Here is a 22,786-nt window from a genome sequence, read left to right on the forward strand (position 1 = left end):
GACTTATTGGAGAGATTCTCTTCTGCCTGGTTATTCTGCTCCCGGATTCACCTGGCTACCCTTCTTTTCTAATTGCTTACTTCATATTTGGACTGAACTTTTAACGTTATAAAGGATGGCATCTAAAAGACCCCCTCCTGGAAAACCTGGCTTTGCCACTTCTGCTCCAACATCCGCAACATCCAGTCCAGCCACACAGTCAAAGATAACAGAACTGATGCAACATAAGACTACAGAGATGGACTTTCAACAAATGCTTCAACAAATCCTACAGGGCCAGGAGGAAATCAAGAAACAGTTAAGGGAAATGAAAGATGAAATTAAAGAAAATCAAGCCCAAATATATAAGAACTCACAAAGACTGAATCTTGTGGAAGGGGGGGTGGAGGAGGTGAGGGGGGTGGTGGAAGCTGTGCAGAAAGGGAACAAAGATCTTGACATCCAACAGATGAAATTAGAATTTGAGAGAATGTCCTATTATCTTAGATTTCAAAATGTTATAGAGGAAGATGGGGAAAATATAAGGGACATCATGACAAACATTCTGGCTGACTATACACACAAAGAAAAACAACAGATGGGGTGGGATATAGATCTGGTTTATAGAGTGAACTCAGCTTATGCTAGAACACACAATTTACCCAGGGAGGTTCACATTAAATTCCTTAGAAAAACCACAAGAGATGAAATTCTGGGTGTACAAAGGGGGCAAGCATTGACATATCATGATATGGAGATAACCATTCTGAAGCAGATCCCTAAGAAGATTAGAGAAAAAAGAAAAAATTATTCGCAATTAGCGAATAAATTATACCAGAAAGGGGTGTGGTTTAGATGGTTGATGCCTGAAGGTATGCTGATATTCTGGGAGGAGACAAGAATCAGAATTAATTCACCCATAGAGGCGCAGGCCTTTATGGAAAAAAATAAAACACTCCTAGAGAAACCACCAGACACTACAACGGACACGCAGGACACGGGAGGGGCCAGAGCTCTGCCAGTGGAGGGAGATGGGGCAATAGCAAGAAGACTCAGATCACAGAAATAAATATGAAAATCATATTATTATAAATTGACCGAAAGTGAAAATGGAATTATATTTGGATTTTATATTGTAATGTTTAATTTGATTGAATTTAATAATAGAACTAATATGCTGATTATAATCAATTATATACTAATGCATTATATATAAATGTACGCTATGGGTATGGAGGGAGGGGGGCCTCACACACTTTGCAACTGCCAAAATTTGTATACCTGTCCATTTACCCTTTTCCCTATAAATTTTGAAAAACCAATAAAATTTTATTACAAAAAAAAAAATGGATGCAAGCTTTAAAAGGTTTATGTGGCTACTTTGAAGGCTCACTGCAGCACAGATACATCCATGTGCAGTCACCCCACTTCTGTGAAAATCCCAGTAGGTCACAGTCTGCATACAAATGCATACAGACCGACAACTGGGAAAAGACCTAAAGCTTTTATATGAAACTTTTAAGTAATGTGACTTTTCCAAAACTTCAACGAAGAATGCTTCATTCATATCTGTGAATTTTTTTTGAAGCCCTCATTTTCAAAGTTTTATACAGGCCTATTGGACATCAGAAAAGGTATAGTAGATTGGTGGGAGAGTCAAGGCTATTCAATGGAAGTACCCTTCCATAATGCATAGACTCTCTTCACTAATTCACTAATCCACATACAACAGTGGCTGGGTAATTTTAAATGGGGATAGGGAAAAAGAATGGAAGTATTGTGAATGGGCAGGCTAAAATATGGCATTCACAGGTGACCAGCCTCATGTCAGATAGTTAATCCACATCCACAAATGAGGCACGATTCTTGGCCACATTCAAAATTAGATGGAGTCCCTCTCTCTTCTAAAGACAAAAGGGATTTTTTTTCAAGCATACTGTGTAGTAATTAAACAAGGGAGAAGGCTGAGAGTTCATTACAAACAAAGCAATCTTTCTAAAAATAAGAATTTAAAATTGGATGTGTCTCATGTAGGTTGGATTACAACAAGAAAGGTTGTAGTGACAGGCCCCAAGAAAGGGCCACACATGAGGGACAGTTGGGTCATTGCAAAATCAGTAAACATATAACCTTCTAGAACAGGGGTGTCAAACTCAAGGCCCGGGCCTGCATGGGGTGCTTAGATCTGGCTCACAGGGCCACCCTGGAAACAGTGAAAGACCAGCCCACAATGCCTCTGCCAGCAAAACGGAGCTCAGGAGGGCTGTGTGCGTCTCTCTTGAGCTCTGTTTTCACTGGCAGAGGGTTGCAGGAAGCTGTTGCAGCCGAAAATGGAACTTGGGAGCCCATTTTCACTGGCAGAGCACTCAGGCCACCACAGGTGCCCCCGACATGAGTGATGTTGAACTGGCCACACCCACTCTGGCTATACCCACCCTGCCCCCCCAAAAAAGATCAAACATAACCGTGTTGTGGTCCTCAATGAAATTGAGTTTGACACCTCTGTTGTAGAAGCTCTTGCTAATTTTTAACAACCAGGAATCTCAGTCAGCATAGCCAGTGGTGAGGGCTATAAAGATTTACAGTTAAGCAATATTTGAAGAATCACAGGTTCTCCTATTAATGGCTTAAGAATAATCTTACATATGGGTTCCTTCATTCCTTTGAAAGGGAATAAAACAAATATCAGATTTGTTTTTATGGCCTATTGCCAAAGAGAATGTCTTTCTTTTCATTATTATGAAAAACAGAAATTTCGATTCCTTCTCCTATTTCATGGCATTCTGTTCTCTAGAAGAGCAGAGTTTGTGAATTATATAAACTATGCAAATTTCTCATCTCTATTTTCTCCTCCTCCTCTCCATTTCCCCCTTATTGAGGAGAGAGACTAGGTTCTTTGAGAGGAGCAGCTGGGATCTCCCTATGCCTAGTCAGGCCAGTCATATGAGAAATTGCCCTAGAACTGTCACATTAGATACTATGATAGCAAAACTACTGAGCATAAGACATTAATATGCAAAAAAATGATTGATAATAACAGGAACCCCCAGGGTCTGAAGTAACTGGCCACATATGTGGACAACTGGGCATGCACATTGCGGCAACTTTTTCTTTCCAGCTTCAGATGGGCTTTGTCATCTGTTGGTGAAGACAGATCTTCAGTTTAAGAGGAAAGGCACCAGTGGTGGGTTCCCACCGGTTCGGCTGAACTGGTAGTGGTATGGTGGCCTTGGTCGCTGGAACCAGCAGCGACCCAGGCCTGCCACACCCTGAACTGGTTCCCCGGTCGCCGCCATCACCGCCATCTTGTTTTTGAATTCTGCGCATGCGCAGAACAATTTTAATTGAACTTTGCGAAGTGAGTGCATGAGCGAACCGGCAGTGATGCCAGCTGGAACCCACCCCTGAAAGGCGCCATCGATGCATATTACAACTAGAACTAGTGACAGGCCCCCAACTCTATGGGTTAAGATCACACGCCATGCCAAGACGTGATTTTTAAATCGTTTTATTTTTTAAAAAAAATGGCTTAGATTTACATTTAATATTAAATTGTTCATCATGGTTTAAAAGGTACTATGGCAGATTCAATGGTGGTTTAGCTCACCATATGTAGGGAGCATGGAAGATGATCCTGGTAGAGATACTGAAAAACTGTAACCTAGGTAAAAGGGGCTGAAACATTTTTAAGTCTAGAATATCCAGAGAGCATTCAGAAGCGGCTACACTATAGCTCTTGATACTACAGCTCTTGAATGCACTGAACTACAAGAAGGAGGATGAAGTACAGCACACCTAGAGTTGCAAGATTCTGTTATGGCAATCACTTTCAATAAAAGCAGTGTTTGTCATCTTACAAAATTGATTTCATGGTCTGGTCTGCTTAAGTGGGGCTGGCATTATGTGAACTCAGTCAAATCTAGTTCCAGCCTCTTGGCACTTGTTCAGTGCTATTTGAAGCTCAATATTAACATTACATGTTAGTAGTCTCAAGATATGTAGATGTGCATGAGCATCTGTGGATATCATGACGCTATCACACAGATTATGCCAATTATATAACATCATCCGAGCTTTTCCCAAATGCTGTACACAGATAAGAGAAATATATACTCTTCAACTTGGAAACAGAGAAAAGCTTTTTCCATGGACTCCTGTGATAACCTATACGTTATCTCTGAGGATCCAGATTATTGGGGGAAGTGTGCTGATTCTTTAAACTGCTTAGAGGGGGCTGTGAAGCACCGTGAAGCATTATAGAAGTGTAAGTGCTATTGCTATCTCATAAGAAAAAAAAACTTTTGTGCCATGACATGGAATTTAAGGGAGAAGTACATATAGTTTTCACAATGGAACAAGTGGTTACCTCCCCACATCTGTCCCACATACCCTTTCCCTCGTGTTTTGCATTTTATTCATCAATTATTTGGAGTCAGGAAACAAGCCCTAAGGATGCCATGTTTGTAGAGGACACTAAATTATTCAAGATAGTGAAAATACAATTTGATAAATGTCAAAGCAACTTCTTCAAACTGGATTAAGAAAACAGGAGTTCTTTGCGGACTATATTTACTGCTGCTTAACGGCGGAAAGACTGGTTTTTGCACAAAAATGGAAAAATAAGGAGACTCCCTTGGAACAAGAAACAATAAATAAGATATTGACGTGCGCAGAGATGGACAGACTAACTCTAGAGCTTAAAGACAAGGATGACACAGAATATCATGAAATCTGGGACAAATGGTAGTGATGGTTAGAAATGAGGGAAAAAGGCCGGGACAGAAAAACACAAACAAGTTAAGAATTGAAAAATATGGTATTAAGAATGTGTGATAGGTAGGAATTGGATATGTATTTATTTGTATGATTAGTAATTATATAAAAGAAAGGATCAAAGAACAGGTAATCGGACTGACTACATACACCTATGTAATGGATATAAAATGTAATTGTTGCAAGATCTAATCACTATATGGAAATGTTTATGCCAGAAATGCCGTACTATGTCCAATGTTTTTAATTTTTATCTAATAAAAAACTTTTAAAAAAAGAATTCTTTGCCACATGTACAGATAGCCTAAGCTCTAATGATTCAACAGAAAAGAGATATTTTGGTTGTGGTGGATAGGTAAAAAAAAGATCCCCTCATCATCTCAGCATGCAGTCGCAGAAATGAAAAAGGCAAACACTGTGTTTGGGAAGATCAGGAAATAGGTTAAAAATAGAACAGCCAGTGTTATAATGCTTTTATATAACTCAGTGGGGAGAGTGCAACTGAACTGTTGCATAAAGCTAAGGTAGTCCCATTCCAAACAATGGAATGTTCAGGCTGAAAGTTTTTAGGTTAGAAAAAGAATGGTAAATGGGGAAACATCATTGAGACTTTACAATATCTGACAAAAAGTGTATAAAAGTCATAAAAGAGAAAAGAATCCACATTAATTTCTTGAGCTCCTGGACAAATTGGGACATAGATACGTACGTACGTACGTACGTACGTGCGTGCGTGCGTGCGTGCGTGCATGCATGCATGCATGCATGCATACATGCATGTATGTATGTGTATGCTGGTTTTGTTGTATTCGGGTCTTTTCCCGTGTAAATTGAGATTGTCTTGGCAACGTTTCAGCGAGGTCTCACTCGCCATCTTCAGGCTGGTGTTTTTGGCTTAAAGTGTGATCGGAGCTGCCGTCTTTCTGTAAATCTTGGGGGGGTGGGGGGGTATGGATTGCTGGCTTTGTTTCAGTAAGTGGAATGATTGGTTGTGTGGCTGTATCATGATTGGTAAATAGAGAAACACCCCCACAACATGAATAAACGTGATGATACCTCCCGCCTACCAAACATCTGGAAATCAGCCCTAGTCAACAAACGAATCCCACCCACCATCCAGGCCGTTACAATACAAAACAACAATACACACACAGCCAGCACCAATCAGCACCAATCTACCAATCATGATACAACCACACAACCAATCATTCCACTTACTGAAACAAAGCTAGCACTCCATACCCCCCCACACACACACACCAAGATTTACAGAAAGACGGCAGCTCCAATCACACTTTAAGACCAAAACACCAGCCTAAAGGAGGAATAGGGTAGAAAGACTGGTAATCATACAGCTGGAATGGATAATAGTCAAGCTACAGATTCACTCTAATTAGGATACTGCACATAATCCGGCTGAAATTACTTCTCTCCACTCTGATATTGGCAATCCCTTATTTATGTTTTTATTGAGATCTGAAATTAGCACAGAACTGTGGTTGCCAATGCCCTATCAATGGTTTTGTCCTACAACTGCACATACTAAATGAGGTGTACACCATGACCTGCTTAGCTGTAGAGCAGATATACCTCTTGGTATTTTAGTAGCAGAAGGGCTTTAATGTAAAGATGTAAGTCATGCTCAAAAGTTATTGTTCACTTTTAGTCTAATGCGTTGTCATCTAAAATGACAGGTATATATTTCAGAGAGTACTCTCCATGTGAACACCTGACTGTAAATATTTTATTTGCTCCTGCCTATAGGACTGTGAAAGCTGCTAATGTAGTATATGGAAGCAGTGGTCTGAAACTGGTCTAAATAGGAAGATTTGGGAGAATTTGAAGAGTTTGTTTCTCCCAACTGAAAAATGGGAAAAAAATATTGCTTCTATAAATACAAGGAATGTGTGCATATATTTTTAGGAGCCTAGTGCAATTGATAAGGCAGAACATTGCTTTTCTTTTAGGACAACAATTCTGGAGGCACACCAAATTTATAAAATCTGGTTATTGTACCAGATGAACATTTCATTCCTTGCTGAACGTTACCTCTCTTATGGGGACTACAATTTGGCCAATAGCCTTTAGAAAATACTGAAGCATATAGCAATATGAAATATATATATATACAGCATTACTCCATTGGCTTAGAGCCTCAATATTTCAGGAGTATAGATGGTTTTTGAAAGATTTATATTTAGAAAAAAAAATTTCCCTAGCAGAGGAGAAAATTACATTGGTACATGATGCATTGAAAAGGAAATGATGGTTGTGGTCTAAAACTGGTCTTAAAATAGACTGATTGTGAGAGGTAAGACAGTATTTCTACCTGTGTTGTGATTTGGATTTTATTCAATGAGCGAGAAGAATTCCTGCTACCCAGGAATCCAGAGGAATCAGTGGTAACTATAAAAACTATGTTATAATATCAATAAAAGCCAGTTTGGTGTAGTAGTTAAGGCATCAGGCTAGAAACAGGGAGAGTGTGAATTCTAGTCCCACCATAAGCACAAAGCTTGCTATGTGATCTTGGACCAGAAAAGAGGTAGAGGCAAATCACTTCAGAAAAACCTTGCCAGAAAAATGGCAGGAACTTGTCCAACCAGTCTCAGAGAATTGGCACAATTGAACAGAATAGGAAAAAAAAGAGGAAAGAATGTTAATAGATCATCCTCCCACAGTCAGTCTAATTCTTTCCTTGCAATTGCCATCATTCCCAGCCTGATTATTCCCAGCCAGGTATCACACTGGCAGGATTAATGGGTGTTGAAGTTCAAATGTTTTGGAGGGTTTCAACTGAGAAAGGATGAAATGAAACCTCAATGGGACAGTATTTCCTGACTGGGGCATATAAACTTCGAAGCAACTGCCTCTGGCTGAACGTCATGAAAGCATTGGAAATTATTCTTATTTGCTTTGTATTTTATCTGCTTGGGAGAATGATCACCTTTGAACTTTCCTCCCCTTACAATAATAAACTATTTTACAAGGCTATGGGTGCAGCTTCTTGTAACTTGGATTAGCTAAAGGGTACCATTTGCTGCATAATTATTTTCCCCCAAGATACAGTATTTCAGATCACAGTCTACAGAAACTTTATTGAATTAATAGTGGTCTATTATAACTCCTACTCATTTTAATTAAACTTAAGCTGGAATTTCCTAACACAACCTTCCCCAATCAGCTACCCAACAAATGTGTTGTGCTAAAGTCCCTTTAAGAATATGGAACCAATGCTCCAGTGGGGAATCCCCCCCCCCCCCGAACTATGCTTTGGAAAAGCCCTAGGGAGAATGCCACAAAGCCCAGGAAAAAGTAGTATAATTCATCATGATGATGGGCAAAATTGATATTAAAGTCTTGAATTTGAGAAAGGATGATTTTTGCTTTGCCTCTATAAAAAATTAAGTTAAGCCTATTTTAAGGCTTATGTACTGTTTTCTACAATTTCACACCTTAAATGACAAGAAATCATCCAGCTCAATTTAGTTATTTTGATGGGAAAGGTTGCAATAACTACAAAAATATGGTTTAAGGAGAGCATGTAACTATTGTGAATGGAATGGAATGGAATAGAATAGAATATTTTTTATTGGCCAAGAGAGATTGGACACACAAGAAATTTGCCTCTGGTGCATAAAATCGTAGTGTACATATAGTATAAACAGCAAGTAATAGGTCATAAATCATAGTTACAATCATTAATCTTAAGTTACAAACAACAATTGATAAATTGTAAGAAACCAATAGGAGAAGATAGTAAGAAAGATGAGAAGATGAGAAAAGATGAGAAATGAGACAGTGTTGTGGGAATTAAGTGTTTAGCAGAGTAATGGCAAGGGGCAGTGGTGGGGTTCAAATTTTTTTAGAACCTCTTCTGTAGGTGTGGCCTGTTTTGTAGGAGTGGCTTGGCGGTCGTGTGACTGGATGGGAGTGGCTTGGGATGGCTTGGCAGTCATGTGACTGGGTGGGCGTGGCCAACTTGCAAAATGTGGTGAAGCTCACTTAACAACGCTCTTGCTTAGCAACCAAAATGTTGGCTCAGAAATTCTGACATTTGAAGCACGCAAGTCTTAAAGCTGTCAAGTTACAAGACCCTTGCACCCCTAACTCTTTACAAAAAAAAAACCCCCAGGGGTGTGCAAACTTGACAGCTTTAAGACTTGTGGACTTCAACTCCCAGAATTCATTCATACATACATACATACATACATACATACATACATACATACATACATACATACATACATACACAAATTTTATGACTCACCAGCACCTGCATCTATAGATAAAAGTATGCCAATAAAATGTATATTCATTTCACTGTTTCCCATCTATGATCCAGCTAGAAGTATTCATCCATTTACGATTTTTTTCCACATTTAAAATAATCTTCATCTTGACAATATTCATGTTACATTTAGCATAAAAGATAGGTAGTGGATATTGCATATCAAACATTTTGTATGTCATCTTAAAACATGCTCACTAAATATCAGAATTCCATATGATACCAAACAGAAAATTCTTTTTCTTATAGAACAAAATTGAGAAAATGGAATGAATGCACTGCATCATATTGTTCTTACCTTGATATGTACTTTTTTTAAAAATTAAGATGGATGATAATCTAACTAATTTCCTCCTCTTGCTTTCTTAATGTTATCACATTTCAGAACCTAAAAAGCCTCTGATATTTGATCAACCTCTTAAACCAGTGACAATAGATGAAAGCAAGATCCTGCAACTTGCTTGCCATGTAGTTGGATCACAGCCCATTAAGATCCAGTGGCTCAAAGCTGGGAGAGACCTTATCAGTGTTTCTCAACCTTGGCAACTTGAAGATGTCCGGACTTCAACTCCCAGAATTCCCAGCTGGCTGGGAAATTCTGGGAGTTGAAGTCTGGACATCTTCAAGTTGCCAAGGTTGAGAAACACTGGCTTAGATCCTCTGATAAATGCAGCTTCAGGTTGGCAAATGGAACAGCTCTCTTAGAGATCCAAGCAGTTACTAAAACTGATTCTGCAGAATATGTGTGCAAAGCCTCAAACCCAACTGGAAGTGATTCTTCTAAGTCAAAAGTGGCAGTGAAAGCTACAGTTACATTGAATATTTAGAGAGAGAACAACAATTCAAAGGCTGCCTGATCCTCAATCGCTCGCTCGCTGTTGTGCCCACCCGGATCGTCTCGGCACCACTCTGGCTACCTAGGTCTGTCCTCGCCCAGCAGCTGGGGTGATGTCATCAAGACTAAGTGGATTGGAAGTGAAGAGGCCTTGGAGCCCTGCCTAAGCAGTGGCGGGGCTCTCTCCTGGCCAGGCTCTTCCCTCTCGCTCTTCATCTTGATGATGTCGCTGCAGCTTCCGGGCACGGACGGATGGAGGTAGCTAGAGTGGTGCCGAAGCGGTCCGGGTGGGCGAAAGAGCGAGCAAGTGATGGAGGATCAGGCAGCCTGATCCTCACTCGCTCACTCGCCGGGAGGCACGGAGAAGAGTGCAAAGTCCAGCGGAGGCAGGAAGGTTCTCAGCACTCCGGGAAGCTGCGAAAGTGACTGGGTAGCACTGAGAACCTTCCTGCCTCCACTGGACTTCGTGCTCTTCTCCACGTGCTCCTCGTGACTGCAATAGACATCCAGAAGCGGCTTTTGGGGCTAATGGGGCCTGAGCTTCCAGCACGACAGCATCCACCACTTCTGGACGTCTATTGCAGTTGCGAGGAGCGCGCAGAGAAGAGCACGAAGTCCAGTGGAAGCAGGAATGCAAAAATGATGCCTACTACTCCCTTGCAAGGGGAGCAAAGGAAACCGTCTCCGCTCTCCACCTCACCTGTCTGGAGCCACTGAAAGCTTTAGACTCTGGTGGCGGTGCTGGTTTCCTGCCACTTCGGCGTCCCTGAAAGGTGACTCTGCATTCTTCCTTTCCTTCGCCCCTCCTCCCTTCAAAAGCTGCGAGGTGCTTTCTTAGCGCCGGTTGCCCAGCTGGCACAGCCCCGCGTGCGTGCCTACTACTCCTCCCTCCTCCTCCTCCTAACTCCCCAAAGGCTCTTCTCCTCCTTCCTGGAGCTCAGTGGGAGCCAGGCACAAGGAATGGGAGGCTGCTTTTGAAACCACACCTTGGAAAACTTTACCGGGAAGGGAAGTGGGGAACCAGTGGGGGGGCACCCTGGAATGCCCCCATGCTTTGCTGGTGGCCACGCCTCCTAGGCAAGTTCAGGGAGGTTCTAGGAGGCCGGCCATGCCGCACAAGCTACTGCCTGCGAGCGTCGACGAAACGGGCAGGGGAAGCAAGCAAGGGGGGCGGGACAGGTGCTCCGTGAGGAACCACTTCTAACCGGTTTGGTAGATTTGTGGAACCTCTTCTGCCGAAGAGGTTAGAACCGGCAGAAACCCACCCCTGGCAAGGGGTGAAAAACCATAGTTTTAATCAAATCACCACAGAATGCAGGGGTCTTAATAGAATGGACCATATGGATCATAAAATCTGGCCGTTTGCTCAAGGCAAGAATTTGTTAAACCATTTCAATCATTTTTTTTCAATCATCAATCAATATCAATTAACTTTGGATGCTGATATTAAGGAGCACCTCAAGAAGCTACTCACCTCGTAGACATTAAACTGGCTTTGTCCTCGTGCCAGTTCTCTATAGCTGGTTGTAAACTCTCCAATGAAATCATGACTGTTAACAGAAAATAAGATTGTGAGAGGCGATATACAACAAAGAATCCTATTTCTTTATACCTTGATGGTCCAAGATGAGGAATAATAAAACGCCATAGCCAATCAGTGGTAATTCTGCCTATTCCTTACTTCCTTAATTTGTGTATTTTTGGGTCAACCATGCCAATATATGGAGTTCTAATCTAGTCTACTTTTCATTCTTCTCCTGTCATTTACTTAGACAATGGACTATTTATTAAATAAAGTGATTCATAAGGCAAAGCCGGCCTTTCCAAATCTGGGGGCTATGAGATGTGTTTGGATTTATAATTCTCATCATTTTCAACATCACAGCTGGAATTCTAGTCTTAATACATAGGGAAGACTTGGGATGCCAAGTCTTTTCTCTTTTGTGTGGAACACAGGCCTTTTTGCCTCAAGCTCTATACATTCAAGTATGCTGCGTGCTCTTGCTGCATTTTCTTTTCATTTAATTTTCATTATTGTAGTTTTCTTTTTTAAATGACTAAGTGCAAGGAACTAAATGTTACTTACCTGCCATCTCGATCCCAGTCATACACCTCTACTTTTATGGTTCTGCAAAAGATGACATTAGTGATCAAGTTGCAATTCCTATTACAGTTTTCTTCTGAGAAAACCACCGGCATGAAAAAAAAAGTCAAGCTGTGCATTAGAGATAACATTCTTTCTTTCAAGAAAGCTGAGCAAGTAAGCTTGGTGGGATTTAGGGAATAGTAAAACTATTCCAGCTACCCAACATAGGACAAAATCTCCTAAGTAGGCCTACAACTGCCCTTCTAGCCTTTTCTGTATAAGCATCTCAGAACCAATGTATTAAATAAGCACATGTTTACATCAAAGTCTCTTGCCATGTAGTGAAAATGGAATGACCAGGAGTTGAATCTTTATTGAATCTTTATTCTGATTCAAACAGAAGATGATATGGTTGGGCAAAGAAGTTGCTAGCCATGTAGTAAATAGGCTGTGGATGCAATTTTTTTTAAGGTGAGCCTTTTTTGCTGCCTCTGCTTTTGGACCATTCTACTTGGCTAATTAAAGTATCTCCTTCATCACACAGTTCTATTAGAAAAATGGCTGACCACAATGAGCTTGAAGGCAATCATTAAGAGCTTACAGTAATTTAGACAAGGCAGAGGATTTCTCTTTTTTCTTTCTTTCTTTTTCTTTCTCTCCTTCCTTCCCTCCTTCTTTCTGGGTGGTGTTTAGTTTTCTTAATGAGGGGGTTTATTGCATTCTTCGATAGGGTCTCCCCTATTTGAAATTAAACACACAGTTTGGGAGTTCTCTTGGTTATTAATTAATGTTCAGTTAACAGCTGTAGCCAAAAAGTTTCAGATGGGGAAACGCAACAAAGTAGGTATATTACCCCCATTTCAAAAGAGGAAATGAAAATAAAAAAGCACTGTTAGCAATATGCATCTAGGCAGAAATCAAAATAATTTTCTTTTAAACCCAGGCTCTACCCAGTCTGTGTCCTAGTGTCTTTGAATCACTTTCCTGCCAATATATAAAACTGGAAAGTTATTTTTCATGTTCCAAGATGAATAGGTGCAAATTAATCAGCAAACGTGATGTATCATTTTTGTGATGGTGCCCCAAAATACTCCAAGGAAGCATTTTCTCTCTCTTTCTCTGAAGGTCTGATTTCCTGTCTTTTTTAGCTTTTTCTGGCAAGTGAAGACAACTTCAGACGGAATTTTGATCAGCTCTGGTATTTTGCACTGCATCTCAATTCTCAAATTTTAGTTACATGTGATCTTTTTGTATCTGTTATCAGCTATTTTTTTTGTAATGTTTTAATTACTTATGTTTCTCTATGAAGTTGAAGGATGAGATACACATTATTCCAATAAATGCATACAAACTGTGGTTTGTCTTTAAAGTATGAAGAAGAAGGGAGGTTGCCACACATGTGTTTCATCTATTTTGCCTGGGTTACATTGGAAAGATGTGAACCATTTAAATGTTGATAAACAGACAGTCTTCTGAGACAAAATTTGCCAATGTCTGGTAGATATTATTTAACCCCAACAGTTTAATATATGCTTTACAAGGATGCCAGAGATATTTGTTGTTCCCAAGTAGACAGTGGGGGGACACTGGCACTTTTACCCTTAACTCCAATGCAATTTTCAATGTCAGGCACTGATTATTCTCAGTAAATACTCCAGGCTAGTGGCTTCTTAAACTCTTGTTAGCAAAATGACAGTGATTAAATTGCCCGTGGCTGTATGTATGCTGACATGTGACATTTGAATTCTCAGAGGCACAGGAATGAGTGGAGATGTCAGGGCAGACTTGAGTTCCATTTGGAGCTAATTTACAGAGACTCTGCCACATCCCCTCACCCACTTCTGTGACTTGAGAATTGCTTTCTCGATATTTTCAGTGCTTCTTTAAGTCAACCAAACTTCCAAGCTATTGCACACACCAGCAATTTAAAAAAAAGGCTCATGTTACAAAAGCAAAGCAAAACAGAAGAATGGCAAACAAACCCAATATTTCAACTACATTATAATAGATGATCAGGGATGGGCAACAATGAAAAAAATCACTCTTGTAGGAGATAAAACTTATTCACTGAAACCAATAAACACAGCTGATGAGAAGTATTCTATCAATCATAGGAGCAGATCTCACACACAAATGCTCTAAAAATGGCAAGTCACACCTTGGTGGAAACTAACATTCAAGAAGAGTGTCCTTTTATTTAGAGCATTCGGTGCCTGATGACTGATTCCAATGTTTTTCATACAATTACTGCATTCTACAAAATGTGCTTGAAGTGACTGATAGCTTGAGTTTTACTTCCTCCTTTCCAAAAATAGAGAATAATCCTTTAAAAAAAAAAACCAAGCCTGAGGTGATTTTGTTGGTAAACAGCAATTCTGAGAGATCAAGTGAAGAATTTGCTGAGTTCCAGTAAAGGTTCTTTTCTAAACAGTCAAGATGGAGTTGGCAACCTTTTCTTGGGTTGCTTATTAAATGCATGCATGTGTACTTTTGAGTGTGGAAATCTGGGGAGATTTTGAAGAGAGCAATTTATTGTGAATAGTGTAGAATGCACAGATTTGAACTATGTTCAGTACATTTGATACTGGACAGAAAAAAACCCCAAAACCTTCAGAAAGTCAGGAATTCAGATCTACCATGTTTATTCTTCATTTTCTTGATATATATGGCTGGCAAATTTCGCAACCAAATCTTACACATACCAAACTCATTTATACTCATATATTGTGTGCACATGAGTAAGGCAATTGTCACATGGGTGGGACATAAAAGCCATCCAGGTTTCACTTATATCCAAGCTTTTGTACAGGATCTCCAGATGATTTGCATTGGTCCTATTTTGCATTGGTCCTATTTTCCTAACACTAGTTTATGAAGTTTATGAAGTAGGTTGAGTTGAGAATAATTTTCAATGAGCTTTGATTTTATTTTATTTTATTTTATTAGATTTGTAAACCGCTCCCTCTCCCCAAAGGGACTCGGGGCGGTGTACAATCAAAGATCAAAACGTAGACATATTTCATGGCTGAGGGGGAACTAGAATTTAAATCTCCCAGCTCCTGGTTCAGTACCTTAACCACTACAAAGTATTCACTGGTTCTCTGGATTTGCCTCTGGAAACTCTTCAATTTCTTTCTCCCAATTTTATATCTACAGGTGGTCCTCAAAGTCCCATGATGATGATAGGAAAAGTGGCTTATTACCAGTCCTTGCACATACAACTGTTGCAGCATCCTTGCAGTCACATAATCATTATCCAGATACGTAGCATCTGGCTTGTTCTTAAGAACAATAGCTTGCAGGATCCTACAGTCATGTGATTGTTATTTGTGACCTTCTCAATTGGATTCCAACAAGTACAATCAAAGAGGAAGCTGGCAGGAAATTGATAGTTGTAGTTGTATGAGGTGTTGCTTAACAAGCGAGTGATTCACTTAATGACCACAGCAAAAAGGTTATAAAATTGGGTGCAGTCACTTGTTGCTTCACTTAATGCACCACAATGAATTTTCTGGTCCCTATTGTTACTGTAAGTCAAGGACTACCTACATTAATACTTGAATTAGATCTTTTTTGTCATTTTCACTCATTTTTTTCTTTTTGCAGGTTGCCCCCCCCCCCCAATCAATACATGTCTTTTAGGGGTGGTAATGGTTAAAGAATGGAAAATAAATGAGAATAAAAGGCTTCCAGATAAGTATGCAGAAGAGGACTGCAGTTTTGTTTTATTTCAAATGTTGATAAATTGCCAAGATTTTTGATGACATCAATTTACTCAGGGTGGTAAAATCAAAAAAGGATTAGAGAGAGCTTTCAAAAAAATGCCCCCTTCAGTGAATGGGGTTTAAATTGAAAATCTAGTTCAATGTGAACAAGTGCAAAGCACTGTTGCAACACTTCCTGTCCTCAGATTTCATGCATAAAGAAGTGGGGGCTGAGTTGGCAGTAACTGATAGAAAAAGATCAAGAAAGGGAATTTGGAATCAACAGTTCCATGAAAATGTCAACCCACATTAATCCTTGAAATCATTAGGTAGAAAACAGAAAATTAAACTGCCAATATAAAAAACCAAGTGAGTGCTCTCAAAAAGCCTTGGGCTGAGACAGCACTCAAAACAAGCGTCCAGTTGTGTTCATTGCACCTCACAAAAGACGTTGTAAATCTGGAAAAAAATATAAGAAAAGCAACCAATATTATAAAGAGCCCAAGGAGCAATTGTTGGAACTGCTAACAAGCCCAATGAAGGAAACCACAGACATGGGAAACAGCATATATAATTTTGATTTTACACAGAAGGGAATGATCTGGGAAAACCAGTCATAAAGATGTTTGGGTTGAACCAGACTATAATTTTTATAACAATATTAGGCATGAGAAATACAATGGCGATATATACCATTTTATACTATGCAAAAATTGTGATAGTTTCTCTAACAATATTAGATCCCAGAATGATCCAATTAATGTTACCACAGGAGGAATTCAAGACTTTTCTCAATAAAAGGAAGTAACAATTTACCCAATGAATAGTTTTCTGTTATGAGATATGCCTACTGGCATTGAATTAACTGGTTTTCAAAGGAGAGAAAACCATTCATGGAGGATTGGGCAATGAATAGCTACACATGTTAATGCATCCACAGATTGTTTCCTTGAACGACAGGGAGTATTCTTTTACTACAGTATCAGCTAAGGAACAATAGTGGAAGAGGGCATCATCCCCTTATTTTGCTTGTGAGCTTTTAGGATACCCTTGGTTGTAACACAGAATGCTAGGATAGGGGAGCCTTTAGCCCCAAGCCTGGTGGTGTAATTGTGTTGCTCTGGTTACAGAGAGGGACTGGGGCTCAGATGATAAGGAACAGATTTCAGAGCATGGCACACAGGAGAATGTGCCAAATAAAGGCATCATAATTCTTCCTACTTTTATAAACATCGACTCTTCAGATAGCAAGGATTCGTAGCAGCTTTATAATTCATCCACTGGACTAGGAAAAGGTTAATATTTTAAAGCATACTTTCAATCAGGAAACAGAATGAGACTATTGCGTCTGTTGTCTTGATCTGTGACTAGCTTGGTCCCAATGTCATACGTTTCCATAGCAACAAAAGCTAAAAATATACCATCTAAAATGGGGGAAAGGCCCACGCTGCAGTCAAAACAAACTAAATAAAGATCAAATTGCAATCATAATGGGGGAAAAAGTAATTTTAATAATTTCTCTGGACTTGCTCAGGAGGTGATGAAACAAGATGGAAGAAAACAACAGATTCTGGAAATAGAAAGCTCGCAGTTCCATTAACCACTGTGGAAAGGAGGCTCAGCTGTGCGGGAAAATGGGATTCCTCAGGCCGCTTTCCATACGAGTGTGATCAAGTGAAAAAGCTTTTACTTTTCCAATAGTGATTTTTGGTTTAAGATATTTGGCATTGTGCAGCAGACAGTGGTCCAGATTAGGAGCCTCATATAATCCAAATTCAGTGACTGAACAGATTACGAAGTATAATTATAAATAGACCCATACCAGTGACGTGCGGTGAGGTTTATGGCTGGTGAGGCTGGTGACGTCGTCAAATTATCATCATGAAGGGAGGACTGCTTTGATTTTTGCAAGCGTGCAAGCAAAATACCCCAGGATCACAGTGGCGGAGACAGCAACTCCTTCCGCTGCGCTGCGAAGAAGAGCCACAGGAAGGAGGGGAATGGGACCACGTGTGCAGGCGGCTCCTCAGCGCCAGCCTCAGATTAGCGCGAGCCGCTGTCCCCTTCCCCTGCACACGTGGTACCATTCCCCTCCTTCCTCAGCCAACATGAAGGGGACCACGGCTGCGCTGATCTGAGGCTGGCGCTGAGGAGCCTCCTGCACACGTGGTCCCATTCCCCTCCTTCCTGTGGCTCTTCTCTGCAGCGCAGCAGAAGGAGTTGCTGTCCCCACCACTGTGATCCTGGGGTATTTTGCTTGCACGCGCAAGAAAGAGATGAAAGAGAAAAGGGGAGAATTTTTTTTTCTTTTCATGATGAGAGCGGTGAGGCTCTGCCTCCCCTGACTGCACGTCACTGACCCATACTTATATACATAGAGAGACACATACACACAGTTTACTTTAGCAAATAGTTAAAAATGATTCCACTTGTACTTTTTATATCTCCAGGATACTGTATCAAACACCAAGAGGCAGGAAAATATAAATTTAAGATGAAAAAGTATTGGGTGTTAAAAGTAAACTTTGGCAATAATATTACAACATTTAAGGATAATATGATATTGGTATCACAACAATAGGCTATCCAAAAGCTATCCTGATATTTGTTATCTTAATAATTGATAAGAGCAATATGAAGAAACCTGAAAATTTGTTTCATGGTCAAGAGAACAAAGAAATTATTGAGCTAACCCTGCGGAAGGATCATTTAACTAAAAAAAAAAATTGAGCTTTACGTTCAAATGGGATATTTCTTCTTTGAAAAGAATCATATTATTCCACTGTCATATATGTTTTGCAGGAATAACAAAGAGTTATTTTACATCATTTGGTATAAAGATTACAGTAATACAATAAACATGTGGAATTTTTTCAGCTTCCTAAATTATTCCATGCAATCACATATTTTGACTTCATACATCTAGTTAAGTGTCAAACTTAATGTATCAACTTACAGAGTCTCACATTCAAGTCTCTACCAATCCATTGTGGGCCATTTGTTCTCTTACTCCAATCTACACTCGATGACGAAAAGGGAGCATGCACACATGCGTACGCTCATCTGGGACACAATCCGGAAGAAGAGCTGCCCAGGGGGCATGCACATGCTGGAAAATGCACTTTTGGGTGTGCGCATGTGCAGTGGCCAGCTAGTCTTCTAGTTACTGGCACGCATGCACATGTGACAATCAGCTGGCCGGTGCACATGCTCATTCCAGAAAACAGAAGACCAGCTCTTCCAGTTTCGGCACTGCCACACGCATGAAGGCAAGCTGATTATCGCACGCATATGCGCGCCAGAAACCTGGAAGAGGAACGGCCGCCGCAGTACGTGCCAGGCAACATGACTCCATGTGTGCCATTTTGGGCACGCATGTCATAGGTTCGCCATCACAGGTCTAAGTTAATATCCTTATGACAAAGTATAGAAAAAGTATACTGGGAAATACAAAAACTGAAGCTGTTGTTCTTAAACTCCCCGCAATGAGGTATGATCAAGGAATGTCCACCAGTTTCTAAATTTTTCCAAACCTTACTTTGGAATTGCAACTGGAAGCCAAAATTGAAGCAATTTTTTTCATCAAGTCATTGTCCCCAAATAGATCACTTTAGCTGAGGCAACATTACCAAAAGGCATTCTTTCATTCAGACCTTTAAGAGGCATGTTTACATGTGTATATATTTGCATCTCTCTAAACACACATACAGTATGTATGTATATACAATATATACATTAAAATGTAAGTGCAGTAATCAGGCGAACAGCTTTTCAATCTCTGTTCTCACTTCATGGATGTAGCTACTGGCATGAATTAGTAAGCCACAACAGATTCTGAATTTCTCCAAAAGATGGGAATGAAGGTGGATGGAACTGCTGAGCTGGTGACAATAATTAAGGCTGATCAAGACTTTTGTAGCCATCAAAGGGTCTCTCGTTTCTACTCTAAGCAAAATAGGATAGGGATCAGACAGCATCAAAAATAAGCTTAATAAAATAGGCTGCTACATTTATAGTACCATTATTCTAGCCTATCATTTGGGAATAACCTTTTATCTCACGAAGGAATAATATTAGTGATGCTGGTTTCATCTTTCATAAATCTGTAGCTAGAAAATTAGTGGCAGGAATTCTATACGTGCAGGAAGATTGCAGAAGCTTTGCAATGACTTTGATCTGCATCTTATCAGAGCATAGTATCAAACTCCTTTATTTCTATTCTTGGAGGATATACCTTAATTAGAAAATAAAATAAGGAAATACAAATAAAAGTCTTGGGAAACTTCAATATCCTCCATTAAAAGTATAACAATGATATTTGGACTAACGAGATTTTCTTTTAATTTATTATTTTCATTTAGCTAAAAAAATTACCATTGCTTTATTTATTTATTCATTTATTCAAGAAAATTAGGAGGTGCACCTTTATTTAGCATTATAGAGAGAGCAGGACAAAGTTATCATGAACTTGGTTTAATACAATCCTTTATACAATAAGTACAACCCTGCCAGTGAGTAGTGATACTTTCCATTAAAAGTTATCTATTATTTTGTGTGCAGTAGTAGTCATAGATTAAAATCTGTCAGTTATGAAAATAGCCTTCAAGCCATGCGTTATAAATTAGTTTGTTTTAACTAACTTAAGTTTATTTTACACTAGAGAGCTGTATGACAGCCTGAAGCTCACATATACTGCTTCCCAGTCATACACATAGCTCTAAATTATGGTTTAATATTACGTCCTAACTGAGCCGATTAGTATTACTGCCCAGTTTCTACATTCCAGAGCAAACTTTCCCCAATCTTGTACAAGTCAGACAGTATTATGGAAGAAAAAGCAGGTTTTTTTGCATAAACAATATTATTTCCCTTCTAAAGGGCTCCCAGAAAAACCTATTATATCAGCACCCTTTCATTAACTTAAAGAGAGCTAAATATCAATTATCTAGTTTTATTTGGATTTTCTTTTAATGTTCTCAAACACATGAGTTTGAGAACGTTACCACTATAACACCAACTATCATTATACAACCGACCAATGAGTCCCTGAAATCATTACAAAATGAATAATTTTCAAACTTTAAAAAATGGATCCAATCTAACGGAGATCAGCACATTATGCATGTTTACTCAGAATAAATTCTATTAAGCTGGACAGATCTTAATCCCAGTGTATATACAGTATTCGTGCATATACTTCTCTAGGAGTAAATTCCACTGAACTCAGAGAATAGTCAACTTCACTATTTCAGTTTTAAAGAGACATATTCAGATTGCAGCTACATATCTTATTGACCTCAGTAAAAAAGAATATTAAAAATAGGAATCTCACATGGATTTTACAAAAGAAAACTTTAACAATGTAGTCTTTTGGTAAGACTGCATGTATTCAGCAGTGATGAGATTTAAAAAAATTACTACTGGTTCTGTGGGCATGGCTTGGTGGGCATGGCAGGGGAAGGATACTGTAAAATCTCCATTCCCTCCCAATCAGCTGGGACTCGGGAGGTAGAGAATAGATGGGGGTGGGACTAATCAGAGGTGGTATTTACCGGTTCTCTGAACTACTCAAAATTTCCACTACCGGTTCTCCAGAACTGGTCAGAACCTGCTGAATACCATACCTCTAGTATTCAGATGTTTAGAAGCTAAAAAGAAAGTATCAGATGAAATAAAATGAACATTTCCAAATCATTCTCTGATATCAAACATTTGAAAAGATTATTTAGGGTTAAAAAAATGGACTAACACATTCTTATTTGTTTCTTAATCTAACAACATAAAGGGAGCTATATCATAAGATCAGTGAATACTTTGAAATCTGAGATCCAACTGGCTTTAATTAAGCAGTTATTGCTTTTCACAAAAAATAAAAAATGTTGGATTAGCATTGGGAAATGTCTGTCACCTTGCTGGATGATTAACAATTACTTCAGAATTTGAGTTTGAAAAAAGTCAAGATTATAGATGAAACTTTCTTCCTTTGCATGTACTATAAAGGCATCAGTTGAATGCACACACCCTATTTTTTCAGTGCGGCTTATTTCCAATAAAAATATAGAGAACTGCAAGAGTTCTTTAAGAGTTTATTTTGGAATCATATGTATATATAGCAATGAAGAACTGTAAGAAGAATTGGGGTCTGAAACCAACCTACTGCAGCCAATAGAGAGGTTAAAGGTCTTTTCCTATGCCATCCTTCCTCCACATTTCTGTGCCTGGCTCTTAAAAGATTTACGAAACATAAATATGGTTGCTAATTACTTCATTAGTGTAATGTGTAGTTTTGTTTTCTGTGTGGGCTCATATTTCTGAAGGCTGCTTAACTCCTGGAAAATACTACCACAAAGATCTAATTCAGATAGCTTTTGTGCAACGATTGTGTTTAAATATTTTGCGGAGTTAAACAAGCTCCATATGTATCTTGGAAAAATGCTGGCACTACTGGAGGAATGTTCTGAGCTACAGTTTTGGATGGAAGCCTTGGCATGAACCCAGAAAACTCCCCTGGCAAATATTCCGATTTATTTTCTTTCAGTAAGTATTTCGGGATTGCATGTTTGTTTAGCACTTTATGGCTTTATTCACACGGCACATTTACCCCATAATACCTGAGCCATGGTTTATTCAATTCACTCAATGTTCTGATTCTCATAAATCACCAAATTAAAGGCTAACCACGTAGGGTGGATTAACCCAACGTGCGCCTGATTAATCTGTGATCTTTTGAGTCACGAGAACCCAATTTGAGGGTGAAATGCTGGCGAAAGAAATTCAAGTCAGATATTCCCAGTCTGACTCTCACTTTCATCATGAATACACCAGGTAGATTTAGCAAGCCACTTTCGGTTACAATGCACCTATCCGAAATAGCAGTAGATAATATTACTAATGCTCTAATTTAGTGACTTGAGCTATGGTGGCACAGTGGTTAGAGTGCAGTACTGCAGGCTACTTCTGCTGACTCCTGGCTGCCTGCAATTTGGCAGTTCAAATCTCACCAGGCTCAAGGTTGACTCAGCCTTCCATCCTTCCGAGGTGGGTAAAATGAAGACCCAGATTGTTGGGGGGCAATAGGCTGACTCTGTAAACTGCTTAGAAAGGGCTGCAAAGCACTG

The 22,786-nt window shown here is 39.5% G+C and overlaps 1 protein-coding gene across 2 annotated transcripts in view; it reads right to left on the bottom strand.

Annotated features, from left to right (window-relative positions):
* The window catches only part of CPNE5 (copine 5), a 159,708-nt gene that overhangs the window by 28,981 nt on the left and 107,941 nt on the right, over positions 1–22,786 (bottom strand). For both annotated transcript variants that reach the window (XR_014174866.1, XM_081946663.1), the window contains exons 11-12: positions 11,965–12,006; positions 11,353–11,428 (exon numbers count right to left, since the gene is read on the bottom strand). Coding sequence is in view for 1 of the 2 variants with exons in the window: in XM_081946663.1 (XP_081802789.1) it covers positions 11,353–11,428; positions 11,965–12,006 (118 nt within the window). In the remaining variant the exon portion in view is untranslated. The remainder of the gene's footprint in view (positions 1–11,352; positions 11,429–11,964; positions 12,007–22,786) is intronic.

This window comes from Natrix helvetica (assembly GCF_964273705.1).
Source record: "Natrix helvetica genome assembly, chromosome: 3".
In the NCBI taxonomy this organism is placed as follows: Eukaryota; Metazoa; Chordata; class Lepidosauria; order Squamata; family Natricidae; genus Natrix; species Natrix helvetica.